Here is an 18,128-nt window from a genome sequence, read left to right as displayed (position 1 = left end):
AGCCATGGGAATATCAGAGGACACAAAGGATGAATAAGTGCAATGAATTAGCAAAGATTCATTTCCTCTGGAAAGAAAGGAAAATTTACTAAAAACTAGTTCACTCAGAGACACAAGACAAATATACTATAGCTTACTACTTATTCTAAAGAGTTCTGAAAACTATAAACAAAAGAAACTTATGAAAAGTCATCCTGCATGGATCAAAAATAATGAGCAAAATTCATTTTGATGTATTTTGTGGGTAGACAGTCCTGGTAGTGATGCCAATCAGTCATAAACTGGCTACATTGTTCTTTGCTATTTACTCCACTGTCCATTTTTATGTTTAAAGATAAATATGAGCACAGATATGCGTGCATGTGTATATATTGATATACTCTATAATTCAAACAACAAAAAGGAGTAGTATGTATAAAAGATAATTAACAATAGCCATAATTTCAGCCGATTGAAAATCAATTGGCCAGGATCTTCAAACTAAATCTTATACCTATGTCCATGTTAGGAATATTTTCTTCATTCTAAAATGTGAACTCTTTTTATTAATCTAAATGTCTATTGGATATATATATATTTGTTATAGAATTCATCTAAGAATTGCAATATGCAGTTTATTTTAAATAAACAATAGATCACCAATCTTGTAAATCTAAAAGGGGTATATTCCCTTTTCTGTAAGATTCCCTCAACATTCCTGAAAGAAATTAACAAAGAATTAAGAGACACCCACCTATTTTTAAATCTATCTAATGCAGCAATTCCAAAATAGTACATTTTAGATGTAAAAGGCTTTCGTAAGGCTTCAAGCACGTAGCGCAGGGCCAGGCCCAGGGCCATATAGGTCACCAATCCCTTCTCGATTATCCCTCCAAAGAGGCAGGCTGTTATGTGGAGCTCTTTATCAGGATATTGCGGGAAAAAACGATATTCTTCAAATAAATTCCTCAGCATACAGTTAAATACTTCTCGCTCCCGTTTAATGTTAGAGTCCTTAAATCTCTGTAGCATTTCTAACACCTGTAAGGAAATCAGAATGTTATAAAAAAAATTCAGTTGTGCAGAGCCCTGCACAAAAAATAAAGTTTTTTGAGTAATCCAGTCAAAGTTTGGCTAGAGCTCTCTGTAAACAAGGTGGTAAATATAACTTTCATTTGTTTGGCTAGTTATCACAATATTTTTAAAATAATTATTGCAATTTTTTAAAGGAAGCAAAGGTCAAGCCTGCCACAAGTTGACCTTGACTCCTGGTGAGTTCATGGAATATTCAGTTAAAATTCAGATCTGACCATCTTTGTTTTTTCAAGGCAACCCAGTGACCACCTGTTATGATAAATTATAGTTGTTTCTTAATACTGATAAAGCACAAAAATAGTGTATTTTAAAGGAACTATAAAATGATTCAGTTCATACAAGCCATCCTGACATTTAAAGATGGCAAAATTTTGACTTAAGTGGGGCATGCAAAGGAAAAAATATTGTCCCGGACAAGAATTTCTCCTTAAAATTGGATTCAGTTAAAGCCTGAATCGTTTTCAAAAATACCAGTGCAGATTTACTTACCAGACCCTCTTATTATCTGGCATATAACAAGGCATACTTAACAAAATACATCAAAAATGAGATTTACTAATGTTTAAAATATAGGTAGTCCTCACTCACCAACTGCAATTTGGACCCGCAACTCTGTTGGTAAGTGGTACTGTCATTAAACACAAATCAACTGATGACACTAATTTATGACATCAGTGCTGGCTTGGTGAATAACCACTGGTCAGTAAGAGTGATGTGAAATGATCACGACTTGTGACTTTCTGCCGGCTTCCCCATGGAATTTGCTTATAGTCAGCTTTGAAGGTCACAAATGGTGATCACATGACTGAAGGATGCTGCAACCATCGTAAATGAATATAGGTTGCCAGGTGCCCAAATTGTGATCACATGAGTGTGGGGACAACACAATGGCTGTAAGTTTTGTTTTTTAGTGCTGTTGTAAATTTAAAAAGGCACTGAACAAGTAGTCAGTATTGTTTTGCATACAGCAGATACTGAAAAAGCAGAGGTTGTCTGTAACTGTACAAAAGCTTATTTCAAAACTTTCAATTTTAACTACCCGACAGAAATTACCATTGTCAGCACTTGCTATCCCAAGAGTTTGATAATTCTTGAAATAAAACCATTTCCTCTCCAAACTCACCTCATCTACAGACATGGTAGGATGGGGTGGGTGATTATAAATACGCTGAAAATAGCTGTTGGCTTCATCATCAATCTCTTTGCTAAAGTGCTGATTAGCCTCTGGCCATACCTGAGATAAGTCAGCTGTTGGAAAAGGCACATATTAATTAAGAACATGAAATGCTGGAAAATGCATTGATTTTATGGCACCAAGTTAACAGAAGCCACCCTACATTGTTTCAACTGCCTCTACCAATCAGGGAAGTCACTGGGACCCAGCACACTGATTGGCAGAGGCTGAAAGGTGGTCATCTGATTCAAAAAGTCAACGTCTCCCAGATGCTCAGGATGCTCTAACTCAGAGAAGAGATTTGGGCAGAGGGTGAGAGCACAATGAAACAACCTTGGCAGGAAATATAAAGTAATTAATAGTTAATAGTTATGGGGGAGTTAAGTGCCCACAACAGATCTTGCAGATGTTCTTTACCCAAACTAGGTCACCTTATCAGTGCTAGGTCATTGTCATCATCGTTGTCATTATCATCATCATCATCATCACACTGATGTTGTGATCTAGTTTGGGTAATGAAATGTCTGCAAGAAAACAACCAAGCAGAGAGCACAAAAGACAGAGACATTTGGAACAAAGTACTGAGAGAAAAATAAGTGAAGTATTTGAAGAGGAGAATCAGTTTGGGATAGTGGTTAAGGCATCAGGCTATAAACTGGGAAATCTATGACCTCTACTTTTGTCTTAGGCATGAAGCCAGCTGGGTGACCTTGGCCCTAGGAAACAGGCAATGGCAAACCATTTTCAAAAATTTTGCCAGTAAAACCACAAGACTTATCCAACCAATGCACAGGAATATTTGTGCAGGTGGAAGAAAGAATGATTCAATATTAATAAATCCTACAGGAAAGTGAAGCTGAAAAAATATTGGAAATTTCAGTAAGACGATAATCTAGCATACTGTGTAGTTCCCAAACTGGACACAAAAGATAAACATTTTGGAATGGGAGGAGGTTTTGAAGTATTTCTAGCAGGATTACCCTGTAATGGCTTTGTTTCCTATGCCACCCATCTGGTAAACTCGCAAGATTCATTTTTCTCACCATGCACATGTATACACAACCCGAGCTAGACTGTTGCTTCTCTGTGTCATATTATATGTGGGTATATGCATAATTCTGTATGTATGTATTTATTTATTTATCTCATATTTATGTAGTTTACACTGGAGGTGGTGAGCCTTTTCAGAGCTGAATGCAACGAAATTTCATTTTAATATATGCCAATTAGTGTACATTCAAAGTGACAATATAGTGAATAATATAGTTATTATTCTATTCTTCTATTCTATTCTACATTGAAAGATACTTAAGAACCGAACTGGAACAGTTTGTTAAGGAAATGGGAGGGTTAGGGTTCAAAAAGCAAGAACAGAGAGACTCTTAGCTTGCTAAAGGAAATTTTCAGAGCTGTAATTTCTTCTAAAGGGAGCGTTGCAAAGTACTGACTGAAAGGGTGTCCACAGCTATGCACCTGCCAGAGTCACTACTTTTATTATTCCAAGCATACATAGCACCATCCATCCCTGCAGCCTAAACCAAAAAAGCTGCAGATTGGTCAACAATCAAACATCATCATCACTTACAAGGTTTCACCTTACTCTGCTGGAATGTGGGCTGGTTCAGTCCTGATGTGTTCAGCTTTCTTGGAACAAATGGATCATTATTCACTGCAGGGAGGCCAAGGGTCCCAGTTCCGATACCCAGACTACCTGTTGTGAGACCACCTACTGAAAAAAAATAATTATCTCTGACTTTAGAACAGTATAGTTATCCTTACCTTGAAAAGGCCAACAGTTGATTTGATATTTTATGTATTTTATATTTATTTATATTTCATATTTTTAACCGCCCAGCCCTAAAAGGCCTGGTGGCATAGTGGTTAGATTGCAGTATTGCAGGCAAATTCTGCCCAGTCAGGAGTTCGATCAAGGATGACTCAGCCTTCCATTCTTCTGAGGTAGATAAAATGAGGACTCAGATTGTTGGGGGCAATAGGCTGCCTCTATAAGCCACTCAGAGAGTGCTGTCAAAAACTATGGAGTGCTATATCTAAGTGCTATTGTTATTGCTGTTTCCCTTGATATAATGATGCAATGTGCAAAGGAGTGTTTGAATTATACGGCCCAAAGATTCTACTACCCTGAAAATATAAAGGGCACTGCAGAGGTCAATGATATAGTTTTGTAAATAATAATAATAATAATAATAATAATAATAATAATAATAATAATAATAATAATAATAATAATAATAATAATAACAACAACAACAATAAAAAATAACAACAACAACAACAACTCCAGCAAAGCTACAAAAAACTGCTACTCAGAACATCTTACATTTTAAGGAGATACCTTGTTGATACCTTGGATGCTGGCAGCAACCCGTGTCAGCCATTAATGCCAGTCAATTTGAATGTTCGGTTAACTGAGGTTCATGTTTAATGAATAAAAGTTTTATAATAATAATAAAGTTGGAAGGGACCTTGGAGGTCATCCAGTCCAACCCCCTGCTCAGGAAGGAAACCCTATACCATTTCAGATAAATGGCTGTCCAGTCTCTTCTTAAAAACTTCTAGTGTTGGAGCATTCACCACTTCTGGAGGCAGGTTGTTCCAATGATTAATTGTTCTGTCAGGAAGTTTCTTAGTTCTATGTGGCTTCTCTCCTTGACTAGTTTCCATCTGTTGCTTCTTGTCCTGCCTTCAGGTGCTTTGGAGAATAGCTCCCTCTTCTTTGTGGTAGCCCCTGAGATATTGGAAGACTACTATCATGTCACCCCTTGTTCTTCTCTTCATTAAGACTAGACATTCCCAATTCCAGCAACCAACCGTTCCTTATATGTTTTGGCTTCCAGTCCCCTGATCATCTTTGTTGCTCTTCTCTGTACTCTTTTCTAGAGTCTCAACATCTTTTTTTATATTGTGGTGACCAAAACTGGATACAGTATTCCAAGCGTGGCCTTACCAAGGCATTGTAAAGTGGTATTAATACTTCACATGTCAAACAGTACTAGTTATGCTGAAATAGTTTCCTCTATTTTGCATATATTCAGATATGCATTATTGCAAATCCCTCCTTTTTCTTTTTGCTTTCACTTGCAAGTTCAGAACATTTGGGCTTTGGGAACAGGAAACAGTATCCTTTGATTCTTAGGAACAGAACACTATATGTAGAGTTTCTGGGATACAGTTAAGAAAATGTAACAAAAACAGTTTCCCCTTAAGTGATAATGTCTGGCTCCAAAAGGAGGGTCAAGCAGAATATACTTCCAGCACCATTTCCTAATGAGCAGAAGCTTGTTTAATAAAACCATACCTGGAAGCTGCGAAGAGAGCCCACCAATCCCACTAAAAGGTGTGTTCTGGTTTTGTGTGGAAAGCGGTGGAAATGCTTTTGCTGGTGACTGAGGAGTACTAAAAGCAGAACTCAAGTTTGGAGGAAATCCAGGCACACTCTGGGTATGAGGAACCGTTGGGCCACCTAAACTGAGAGATGCCATTCCAGCAGCAAGTGGATCAATCTGACAAGAATAAAACATTAAGGAAAACAAACCAGTTATTTATATATTTGTATCAAACGGTGTATCATCTTTATTTAGATCATACCTGCCAAAATCATTAACATTTTGCATCAGATCCTGACAGGATGTGTCTGTTCCTAACACAAGAAGAATCATTAAGATCAGATCCGAAAGCCCATCTCAAGTGGCTTTTGTTCCCCAAATGCAAACCATCAGGTTTGAAAAGCTAAAAAATCTGGAGTTTTGCTACAAAACTGGAAATGAGATGATATACAGAATGGCTCTCAAGACTAAAGGAAGTCTTATCCATTGAGACTAGACAGAGACAGGACATAAATATGCAACAAGCAGAGGTAGTCAGAAAGGTTAAGAGGAGAAATACATACAGCAGAACTATTGGGAGAAGGATAATGCCATAAGCCAAAGTGAATCTGGATTTGAAAGTGTACATACATTAAAGCATAGGTAAAGGACAGCTAGTGGAAAGCAATGAGTTTGATGCAGCCTCGGTACTTATCAGCACAATAAATAAGAGTGAAGTCAAACATAGATCCATCAAAGATCCATCAAAGAGATGCTTCTGCAGAATTCTGCTGTTGGCTCTTTTAGATTATAAATTAACATGCAGGACAACTATCTTCCAACTGACCATAATGTTCAGTACTACAGCATGGACTTATTGCAGATAGGTTTCTTAAAACATATGCCCAGACTATCTTTTATTCATTTTTTTCTTTTAATCAATAGCACAGAGTCAAATACAGTATTTAGAAAATCAATAATGAAAGGGCACAGAAATCTACCTCTAAGTGCAGTCTTGGAGATGTTCCTTGCTTTTTCAAAGAGCAGTTCAGCTGAGAGCCAAAGAGCCTCCTATCACAAGCCTTTACAATCTAGCACTGATGCTTGGCCTGAGAAGCTGTAAAAGGCCAATCAGGTTCAAAGGTCGTGCTTAACCCACAAGGTAACATTCACCATGCAAAGAAAACAGGATGAACTGCTTTTGAATGAGGCTGAATTCTGCACACCAACAAACCAACAGGCAAAAGAACTATTACCTGCTTCTCTCACGCTGGCTACGTACCTGCACAGGGGAGATGGCATCCAGGCTGCTAGCACTGGGGGGACGTCCTTTGGGCATTACACCAGGCGGTGGCTGTCTGGCTTTGTTCACTACATTGCTGCAGTTGGCTACCATGGTGAGAATGGTTTCCGATAGCTCTTGCGATACACTTCTAATGCAGAAACCAAGTTATTTTTATTTAGAATTACCAGAAATTCAGTTTGTTCTAGCATTGTTCCAAGAACTGCATTTGGTCCTGGGTATAAGCCTGGCTAGATGGAAGGCTAGCAAATCCTCTATCTTAGAACTGGCTTGCCTGAGCTTAGATCTCTTTCTCCCAATGCATTCTAATATCCTCTTGAATAATTGAAAGACAAAAAGCTCAACATATTTTAACTGTTTTTCCACAGCAAGCAAGGGCTGAAGAATACGAAAGAATCCCAAAGATAGCTGATGAAGACTTGGTTGTCAGAGACTGAGATGCTGATTATGCCTGCATCTAGGAAGGGAATGATGGTATCGATGATTGCTTTTTCTTTTTTGAAAAGTTTTGTATGGCTACCCATCTTAGAGCACAACTCTGGGCTGCTCACAGCAAAACAACTATAAAATCATAAAAACCTGGTGCCTCAGTCATTCTTCCAGGATCCTCCAACAAACATGCCTAGGTATTCAACATTACCCCAGTTCCTGGGGGAACAAGCAGGGCTTGATAGCCTTCCAGAAGGCTAAAAGGGTGAGATTTGTTGGATGGCCAGGGTAAAGGTGTTCCACAAGGTGGGGAAGCCACGGAAAAGGCAGGTCCCCACAGATAGCAGCATGTCAGGGAAGGCACCTGGAGCTGATACCTTCTCTGGTCTAGTGGGATAGGCAGATCCTTTCAGGAAGAGGAAATCCAATAAATAGCCTGGTCTGTACCAGGTAGGGCTTTAAAGGTGATAACCAGCACCTTGAATTGCATCTGGAAGGAAACTGGGAGCCAGTACAGCTTGCACAAAATGGGTATAACATAGGGGTAATTATTGCATGTGCTATTACATTCTGGACCAATTATACTTTCTCGGTGGTCTTCGAGCCCAATGCAGCTATCCAAGTGGGAGGTGACCAAGGCATGAGTGACCCCAAGAGAGGATACAATTGGAGTGAAATATGAATCTGTGCAAAGGCCCTAACTGCCATCTGCTCTTCAAGCAGGAGGGGTGAGTCTAGAATCCCTAATTGTGCACTACCTCAGTGCAACTGTGTTCAGAGTCAAAGATGATATAACACCAGGGGAGAGACAAAAACCCAAAGGACACAATGGTTGATGGTACTGAAAGCTGTAAAGAAAATAAAGAATGCCAGAATGATTGTACCACCCTATCCAGTCTTCCAAAGGTCATTTGCATGTACAACCAATGCCATCTTAGTACTGTAGTGTACCCCAGCCCGAATCCAGCATGAAAAGGGTCCAAATAACCTGCTTCCTCCAGGACCCTCTGTGGCTGACTGCCAACTCCCCCTCTCAACAATCTGTTCTAGAAATGAGTTTGAACTAAAGTTATCCAACACTGTTGAGTCCAAGGATGGCCTTCTGAGAAGGGAGCAAAGTAAGGCCTACTCCAAAAACAAGCCCTAGTTTTGGAGTGAGGCACACACTTAAAAATCAAGCTACGGCGGGGATAAGGGTGTGGATCTGCCCCACGTATCCACTTACCTTGCAGCCAGGCCTCTCCTTGCCGGCCCACTTCCTCTGCGGAGTCTTCTGCAGCCAGGCCTACATTTCTCAGTCACAGGCCTTTCTGGAAGGCTTCTGCAGCCAAGAACCAAGCTATGGATTCAATCCATAGCTCAGTTCTGCAAAACCTCTGCAGCCAAGAACCGACCCATGGATTGATTGTACTTGGCTGCATAGGCCTTCTAGAAAGGCCTGACTGCAAAATGCTGACCAGAATGCAACTGCAGAATGCAGCTGCTCCTTCGGCTGCAGAAGAAGTGGACCCTCTACGTAGGGCTATTGGTGCTGGAGGGGAGTAAGACATCCCCCGAAAATAAGACCCGGTGCCTCTTTTAGAGATGATGATGATAATGATAATGATAATGATAATAATGATAATAATGAATAATAATAATAATAATAATAATAATAATAATAATAATAATAATAATAATAATAATAATAATAATAATAATACCACCACCACCACCACCCGGTCTTATTTTCGGGGAAACATGGTACCATCTCCTTCAAAAGTTGCTGATGGCACCCCCTCAGATGAAGAGGCACCCAAAGTGCTATCTATGATTCTACATTTCTGGGAGATTACAGATTGATTAGAACAGATTCAGAGGGAAGCAACAAAGATGACAAGGGATCTAAGGATATGTCAAATCATGAAAGGCTGAAAAAACCTGGGTGGTCAGGCTGGAGAAAAGAAGATGATGTGAAGATATGATGAAACTACATTCATATACATAAAGGAAAGCAATAGGGAAGTGGTCAAGAACTACCTTCTCCAGATACAGAGACCAGGTCCAAAATGACAAGTTGCATCTACAAATAATTTGTTTAAATATAGGAAAACTTCCTGACTGTAAGGTGTGTAAAACACTGGAACAGTGTGCATGTTGTGGGTACTTCATCTCTATATGTTTTAAAGGAGAGCAGCATTAGCTGCATACAAGTCCTCCAAAGGTCATCTGCAAGTTTAACCAATGCTATCTCAGTACTGTAACCCCGACTGAAATGGATCCAATAATCCACCTGATCCAGGATCCTCTGAAGCTGAGCGGTAACAATCCTCTCAACAGCCTTTCTTTATAGGAAGTTTGGAGACTGGATGAAAGTTGTCTAACACGGTTGGGTCTAAGGGTGGCCTCTTGAGAAGAGGCATACAGACAATTCAATCCACCTCAGCGTTTTACATGGAGGGAAATAATCTTATACTAAGCATGGTTACACTTAACTAGTACTTGATGGAAGTGCATGAAGAGACTCTAGGCTACAGACTAGACAGGGAAGAAAGCAGCAGTAAACCATTTCCATATTGCTGCCAAGAAAAATTACCCAAGAATCAAGGTTGAATCCATTTTGACCCTGTAATATGAAAATTCTAAACCTAGATCCCACATGAAATATACAAATAGAAGAAAAAATTCTTTATTGGTTTAAGGAAAATTATATTTTGCATATAACAATGTTGAGGGTTACGCATGTGTGCTATATTTAGAATTCATCTCTCTTTTCAACTTGCTATTTGTTCACAAAGTTCTTACTTCAACTGTATTGCCCAAGTCAACCTGTGGCTGAGCCACAGAATATTGCACTCTGAAGCTCCCCTCCTCTGCTTTAGCCCCTTATCAGACATCCTTTTAAAGAAGACCATGATTTGCTTACCCAGCACAAGCCTGAAGACAAGCTAGCATTGTTGCTAGGGTCTCTGGTGGAAGTTGAGCACTTTTGGGCTGGTCTTTCTCTGGAGCAAGACCACCCAAGATAGAGGGACATCTTCTCTTCAAGAAAGTCATACAAGCTTGGATGAAGGGCTCCTAGGGAGAAGAAGTGCAAAGCTGTATGAGTTGCACATAGTATAAGCACAAAAATAACTTCATATTTATAAAAAATAATAAAGGCAGGATGTAAATAAATAAAAGTAGATAAGCATTGAGTGAGTTAAAGTTCAACACATTTAAGGCCATAGTCTGCACACACAAACAATAGGACACTTTAAAATAAGCAACTATTTTAATCAGAAAACAACTTGCAGAATGAATTAAGAAAAACCTTACTTACCCCATGCTCCCGAATTTTATCTGTGAGCCATTTGTCTAGTTTGAGGTATTCCCGCCGAGAGGCAAGGGCAGCAAGGTCAATAACAAAGGCAAATGGAGTACCATTCAGCAGCATAGACAATGCCTGAAGAAAAAGAAAGCTGCTAGACCATATGACAAGCTTGACCTCTCTAGTAGCCTTCCTATAGTGGTCCTGCAAATTCATTTCCACTGCAGAGCATTTGTGGTAGAAGAAAACAACATGTCTTTCCAGGTAGAAGTTCCTTGGGAACCCTAAGAATTAGCAGGGTGAAGGTAGGGTACGCGGGAGAGAAGTGAACAGCCCCAGGAAGGGAATGCCTGTGGAAAGGTGTCAGAAGCAGAAAACTAGTCCTCCTTCTCCTGGAAGACTGGCCTGAAACAATCTTCCTCTTCAGCATCACAACCAATAGTTTGTAAGTACCATCTCACAAACAACTAATTAATTAATTATTGGAACAACTTGCCTCCAGAAGTTGTGGATGCCTCAACACTGGGAGTTTTTAAGAAGTGTCTTCAATGGTACAAGGGTTTCCACCCTGAGCAGGGGGTTGGACCAGAAGACCTCCAAGGTCTATTCTATTCTATTCTATTCTATTCTATTCTATTCTATTCTATTCTATTCTATTCTATTCTATTCCTTTTCTCTATTCTATTCTATTCTATTCTATTCTATTCTATTCTATTCTATTCTATTCTATTCTATTCTATTCTATTCTATTCCTTTTCTCTATTCTATTCTATTCTATTCTATTCCTTTTCTCTATTCTATTCTATTCTATTCTATTCTATTCTATTCTATTCTATTCTATTCTATTCTATTATTTCTAATTCTAATTCTAATTCTGTTCCATTCTATTTCCTATTCCTACTCTATTCAACAACTAATGGACTAGAACGGGGGGGGGGACACAAACTGATGGCCCATGGGCCGGATGCATCATGTGCAGGCAACGCCCACCACTGTACAAAGGCAAAAAACGTCACGATATATCACGTGATGTGATTGAGTTTGACACTCATGGATTAGAAGATTTCCAAGGTCCCTTCCAGCTTATTCTGTTATTCTAATTATCTGAGAATGAGGTAGCTTGTTCACCTGTCAAACCCAACATCAATGCATTATACCTAGATGGTCTCACACAAACTGGGGAATAGGTTGGCTTGGGACCAGGTTAAGTGCAAGGCTGTCTCTCCCCAGCTGTATCTGATTAGATCTAGGAGGGTCATGCTCTGTATACAATCTACCTGGGAAGCAGACCCAAGATGAGATCTTTTCTGCTATGGCACTTTCCTTCTGGAACACCATTCCCCTGGAGAACATACTTACTCTGACCCTGCTGGCTTTCTGAAAGGATTTAAAGGCCTGGTTTTGTTACTGAACTTGGGCTAAGCTCAAATCATGGTTGTGGGTCCCCCCCCTTGATGCAATGTTTATTTCCTTTTTTGTTCTCCTTGTTCTTATCCTCTTTGGTATGTGGTCTATACACATACACAAAAGCTATGACTAACTAATATTATCAAGTCATTAGATAACAAATATTCAAGACATTCAGAGTAAAAATGTGCAGAAAACACAAAAATCTATTTAAACATAAGTAAATAGGTACATACATGTACAGATTTATAGCAATAGCAATAGCACATAGACTTATATATTGCTTCACAGTACTTTACAGCCCTCTCTAAGCAGTTTACAGAGTCAACATATTGCCCCCAACATATCTAGACCCTCATTTGACCAACCTTGGAAGGATGGAAGGCTGAGTCAACCTTGAGCCAGTGAGATTTTTAATAAAATAATAATAATAATAATAATAATAATAATAATAATAATAATAAGAAGAAGAAGAAGAAGAAGAAGAAGAAGAAGAAGAAGAAGAAGAAGAAGAAGAAGAAGAAGAAGAAGAAGTAGTAGTTGTTGGAAGGGACCTTGGAGGTCATCTAGTCCAACCCCCTGCTAAGGCAGGAAACCCTATACCATTTCAGACAAATGGCTGTCCAGTCTCTTCTTAAAAACTTCCAGTGTTGGAGCATTCACCGCTTCTGGAGGCAGGTTGTTCCACTGGTTAATTGTTCTAACTGTCAGGAAATTTCTCCTTAGTTCTAGGTTGCTTCTGGCAATTGCTGGCAGTCAGCAGAATTAGCCTACAATATTACATTCTAACCACTCCGCCACCATGTCAATTAATATTACCTCACTATTATTTGTTAATAATCAGATAAAGTATAAAATCTATTAAAATTTAACAGAACTATGGTTCCTGTTCTGATGTTTCATTATTTTAAATTTGGCTGTGATTTTTCTAATCTAACAACCAAAGAACCTTGAAAGGTTTTACAGCATTTTAATTGCTAAAATTAAACAGATATGTTCCTTATTTTTAAATTTGGGATTCCATCTGTAAATAAATACAAAACACCTAACTCTGGAGAGCATTTAGTTACTTGTTTAGTAAATGACCCCAAAGTATTATGCCAAAAGGGTTCAGCATTAATGCCCAATCACTACAAATGTCCCAATAAATCTCCCACGGCAGTTCATTTAGTGAAGCTAATGTGCATCCATCTGATTTCCACAATTCCTGCCAAATTTGTTCCCTCTACACCAGGCATGTCAAACTCACGACGTCGCAAGTTTTTCCCCATTGCCGGCAATAGGTTGGGCGTGGTTTTAGTATGATGCATCCGGCCTGTGGGCCAGCAGTTTGACTTGCCTGCTCTATAGATTTACCAAGATCAGTATCTCAAATTCTTTTAAATTGAAGGGAGGAGGATATCCTATTTTTAACTGCAATAATAATCTATACATTTTTAGATTGTTCCTTTTGGTTGCTCTAAATAGTTGAAAAATAAAATAAAAATAATCTCAAAACCGTTGTTGAGGGGGAAATAGAAAGGCATGTTGGATACGTTCACTACCTTGAGTTATTTGTAAAAATAATAAAGATGGGATAGAAACAAACATGTTTGAATTGCTGAAGCTTCAACATTTCTATTGTCAAAAAAAGATCTGAGCTGATATCAGAAGAACCACTGCAACTTAGCACCATCCACTACTCTTATTCAGAGGTTCCGTATTGTGAAAATCTTTTATCTGTAAAAACGGTATTCTCCCAAATATTCTCTTCAGTAGTCAGACCAGTGATTATCCTGATCTCTCTCTCTCTTTTCTCTCTCTTAAATTACAACTAATTTAACCAAACAAAAAAGGCTATTTCGTTGAATGTTTGATCATGCAGTTCAAAATAATTCAGAAACTTTTTCTGTAAAATACGTTTTAGCAACATATATCAACTCTACTCAGCAGTTTTTTTATCATAAAAATTCAGTATATATTTGAAGGGGAAATACCACTAAATACACTGCCTAATGTGCAATCAGCCCAGGTTCGAATCTCAGAAGGGTATGGCTGACTGATGAAGACTAATGAGTCAGAAATGCATTTCAGTCTCCCTTAATTCTTTGTTAGTAATTTACACACACACACACACACACACACACACACACACACACATATATATATGACAAATGCTTAATTCTGTTAGCAATTTAAAATTTACACACACACACATATGTATATATGTGTGTGTGTGTATATATATGTATATGTGTGTGTATATATATGTGTGTGTGTATATGTGTATATATATATATATATATATATATATATATGTGTGTGTGTGTATATATATATATATATATATATATATGTGTGTATATATATATATATATATATATATGTGTGTGTGTGTGTGTGTGTGTGTGTGTGTGTGTGTGTGTGTGTGTGTGTGTACATCTAGAGTCTCAGGTTTCTTCCCGCGTTCCTTTCATCTTCAGAAAGTTGTGGCGACGTTTCGACGAAATCCCATCCGTCATCATCAGGCCGGAGTGTTCCTCCTGCTGCTTCCAGGAGCAATGCGTGGTCTGGCTGTTCCTTTCCTTCCAACTGCCGGTGGGGCTGTGTTCTGACTGGGTGGAGGCGTGGTTGCTTTCTGATTGGGTGGGGGTGTCCTCCGACTGGGTGGAGGCGTGGTTGTCTTCTGATTGAGTGGAGGCGTGGCTGTGTTCTAATTGGGTGGATGCGTGGTTGTCTTCTGATTGGTTGGAGGCGTGGCTGTCTTCTGATTGGGTGGGGTGTGTTCTGAATGGGTGGGGTTTTTTGTTGTGTCGTAATATCCTGAGTGTTGTGATTTGGTGTCCTGAGGAGTGGGCTGTGTAGTGGCCTCCAGAGCTTTGGTTTGGCTCCGAGTTCGAGGACCTGCTATGTATCTCTGGTATGGGTCAGTCAGGTTCGTGTGTGCATTCTTCTGCTTGGGTGATGGCACTTTTGCTTGACTTGTTCTGTCTTCTGTGTGGGAGAGTTTTTGTTCTGGGTGTGGATGAGTCTTGCTGGGGCTGGTGGCATTTGGGGTTGTTTATTGGTTTTTTAAATCCTTGTTTGCTGAAATTCGTTTCTCTATCAATGCTGGTTTCCAAATGGCATGTAGGCGGGAGGTGTCGTCTCGCTTGTTCATACTGTCTGGGTGTTTTTCTATTTCAATGGCTTCTCTGATTATTCTGCTATTGAGATGTTCTATTTTGGCGATTGTTTTTGTACCTTTAAAATTGATGTTGTGTCCCGTAGTGTTTATGTGTTGTACTAGTGAAGATGTGTGATCTTTCTTCTGTACTGAGTTCTTATGTTCTTCTACACGTACCTCTATTCTTCTGTTAGTCTGTCCGATATATATATATTAAAAAACATGTTTCTCCTGGACCAGAACTGTATGTTTGGCACAAACACTTGTAATCCCAAATAGAATCAACACAAAAAATAGACTCACCTTCAGGTCTTGGGCCACATCTAGAATACGTGATAATTTTGCTTGGTCATATTGTTCTCCTCTCATGTACCATTCTGCCATGGCATGCATGATGAGTTGACGAATTGAAGGGGACTGGCCCTAAGAAAATACTTAAATGTTAGTCTACTCGCATAATTATTTAGTTGTTAGTTTGGTTACAGAAACCAGATCCTTGCTCCTTTATAATACTGTGGCACTGATATTAAATATGTTTCAACTGGATTTATGCCCAGGGCCACAGTAATATCAAGGCACAAGCCTGAGATCACTAACTCCAAGTCACCACTACATTGCCTTCCTCTATTCATCCCCCAATCTCAAAGCAGGAAGGGAACTGTCCATGGGATTTCTCAGTCATCCAGGTTATGGTTGTCCCAAAAAGACTTTCTTGGGCTTTCCCCCCCCCCTTGAAAACATTTTGCTTCTCACCCAAGAACAAAGAAGCTTCTTGGATGAGAAACAAAACATTTTCAAAGAAAAAAACAAGAAAGTCCAGTAGCCTTTTGGAAAAGCATCTTTGGGACAGAAAGGGAACTACTTCCCATTTCTGATCCAGGTTTCTTAAATGGGCAACTCTGGCAACACGCATGAAAATCTACCACTCTGAAAGCCTTTCATCAGAGGGGGAGGCAACACCAAGTGGAAACCAGAGATAGGCAACACATAGGAAATACGCTGCCCCACTTCTGCTCTTCTTGCCAATCTCCTTGCCATCTTGATTGAAACCACAACCACCACCTCTACTTCTTGATGCTTTATTTACTGCAATTATTTACTTTAAGCACACTGCCAGACTAAGAGGATTATTGAGAACTGTGGCATTCAATTTTCAAAAGTTGCTAAAGTTTGCTAAATACTGAAACTTTTCCCTCTCCTTTCCATAAAGGCATTTACCGAGTTAGCTAATTAAATGGAAGTGCAACATCTCTCTAGGGCCGGGAGGGGGGGGGGGAATCTGGCACCCAGAAGAACCAGGTCACACAGCATTGATATATTAGTCCTGTTGGAATTCACAATAAGAAAACTCTAAAAAAACATTTCTCTGTCTGACATAGCAAATGCATAGGCCACAGCAGGCTCTTCCCCACTTTTCTTTATTCCAGACAATCTTACAACAGATTCCAGGTAGTATGTCCAATATTGGCTCTCCTTTATTCCTGGATCTGGCAAATAAGAAAAAGATCTGGGAAATCATCAGACTATTTAGAGTGAACGCCAAGGGTCTGGACAATCTCTCTCAATGACCTCATAGCCTAGAACAGGGTCCCCAACCCCCGGTCCACGAACCGGCACCAATCCACACTGCACCAGAAACCGGGTCACACAAAGAGTGGAGCCCCATTTGTACACATGGGATGCAGGCACTGTGTATAACCACACTTCCTCCCTTATCTGCAGAAAAACCTCTTTCCACAGTCTCTGCTGTTGAAAAGGTTGGGGGCCTCTGGTTTATGTAACAGCAGAGCATAGCTTGAGCACATTACATAACTGAATCCATACCACTCCTCTTCGGCCAAAGAAAAAGCAAGATATCTCCACTTTTGCTCCTTTCAAATCCTTACCTGCCCATGCCACGCATAATGCAAGATGATAGCAGAATTTGGGTGGTTGCCAAGGAAAATGGGCATAAGTGTGGAGATGAGTTCATGCCGCAAAGTATGCCAAGAAGTGTTGATCTGTAGCAAAGCCAAGACCAACATATCTGGACAGTGCTTGATAGGGAAGCTGAAGAGCTGCTTGACTTGTTCATATTGGCCCACCTCTGCCAACCGCAACAGGGATTCAATCAAATCTAGGCTCTTCCTAACACAAAAGAAACAAAAATTGAAATTTATGAGCAATCACATGCTTTAGCTTTACTTGTGACTATCAAATATATATTTCTTTTTAATCCCATTTATATCCCGCCCTTCTCCAAAGACTCAGGGCGGCTTACAATCTAAAGCACAAATCAATGTGCTTAGCAATAGCCTTCATTCTATGTATATGCCTGCTTATTAGCGCCCCCCCAAGCGGCATTATTACAAAGTCAGTTTACTGCCCCAAACAATCTGGGTCCTCATTTTACCTACCTCGGAAGGATGGAAGGCTGAGTCAACCTTGAGCCTGGTGGGACTCGAACCTGCACTTTTTACATCTATACTTGAAATGAGAATGCTGCTACCCTTTGTACACTTCAGCGAAGATCACCTTCTAATAGAATCCCATTTAGATTCTTAATAATGTCCAACTGCTGTGAAAAATGTACAGATGTGCCAGAATACGACAGCCAGACTAATCCTGTATCTGCGTACAATGTATGTGGGATTCGTTCTTAAAATAGCTAGTGGTCTGCTTCTGGATGCAATTCAAAACACTAGTTATCACACAGAAAATCCCACATTTCTGGGACCTGAAAGACCATATTCATTGTGTACACTGGAAACATTTGTGAACTGGTTCTTTTAATGAGCTTTAATTGTCCTCATTTACACTGGTGTTTGACTATATTTATCAGTAAAAATATCTTGAAAATAAATAAATAAATCATGGAAAAGGAAAGCTAAAAATTAAAAACACAGGCTACAGAAGCTTCGGAGTAACGTAAGTCATTCCTATAGTCTCTTCTCTCTCATGATTGCAAAGTCTAAAAAAATGGGACAATACAGGGAATTTAC

General features: G+C 39.4%; 1 protein-coding gene across 5 annotated transcripts in view; it reads right to left on the bottom strand.

Annotated features, from left to right (window-relative positions):
• Positions 1-18,128, bottom strand: part of CNOT1 (CCR4-NOT transcription complex subunit 1) — a 160,559-nt gene that overhangs the window by 68,438 nt on the left and 73,993 nt on the right. For 4 of the 5 annotated variants that reach the window (XM_083370494.1, XM_083370496.1, XM_083370498.1 and 1 more), the window contains exons 13-21: positions 17,034-17,274; positions 15,451-15,570; positions 10,608-10,730; positions 10,212-10,363; positions 6,857-7,007; positions 5,568-5,772; positions 3,834-3,977; positions 2,198-2,322; positions 734-1,020 (exon numbers count right to left, since the gene is read on the bottom strand). In XM_083370494.1, coding sequence (XP_083226620.1) covers positions 734-1,020; positions 2,198-2,322; positions 3,834-3,977; positions 5,568-5,772; positions 6,857-7,007; positions 10,212-10,363; positions 10,608-10,730; positions 15,451-15,570; positions 17,034-17,274 — 1,548 coding nt within the window. The remainder of the gene's footprint in view (positions 1-733; positions 1,021-2,197; positions 2,323-3,833; positions 3,978-5,567; positions 5,773-6,856; positions 7,008-10,211; positions 10,364-10,607; positions 10,731-15,450; positions 15,571-17,033; positions 17,275-18,128) is intronic. The other variant, XM_083370495.1, reaches the window with a different exon arrangement.

This window comes from Vipera ursinii, assembly GCF_947247035.1.
Source record: "Vipera ursinii genome assembly, chromosome: 10".
In the NCBI taxonomy this organism is placed as follows: domain Eukaryota; kingdom Metazoa; phylum Chordata; class Lepidosauria; order Squamata; family Viperidae; genus Vipera; species Vipera ursinii.
This window is presented reverse-complemented; position numbering and strand designations above follow the sequence as displayed.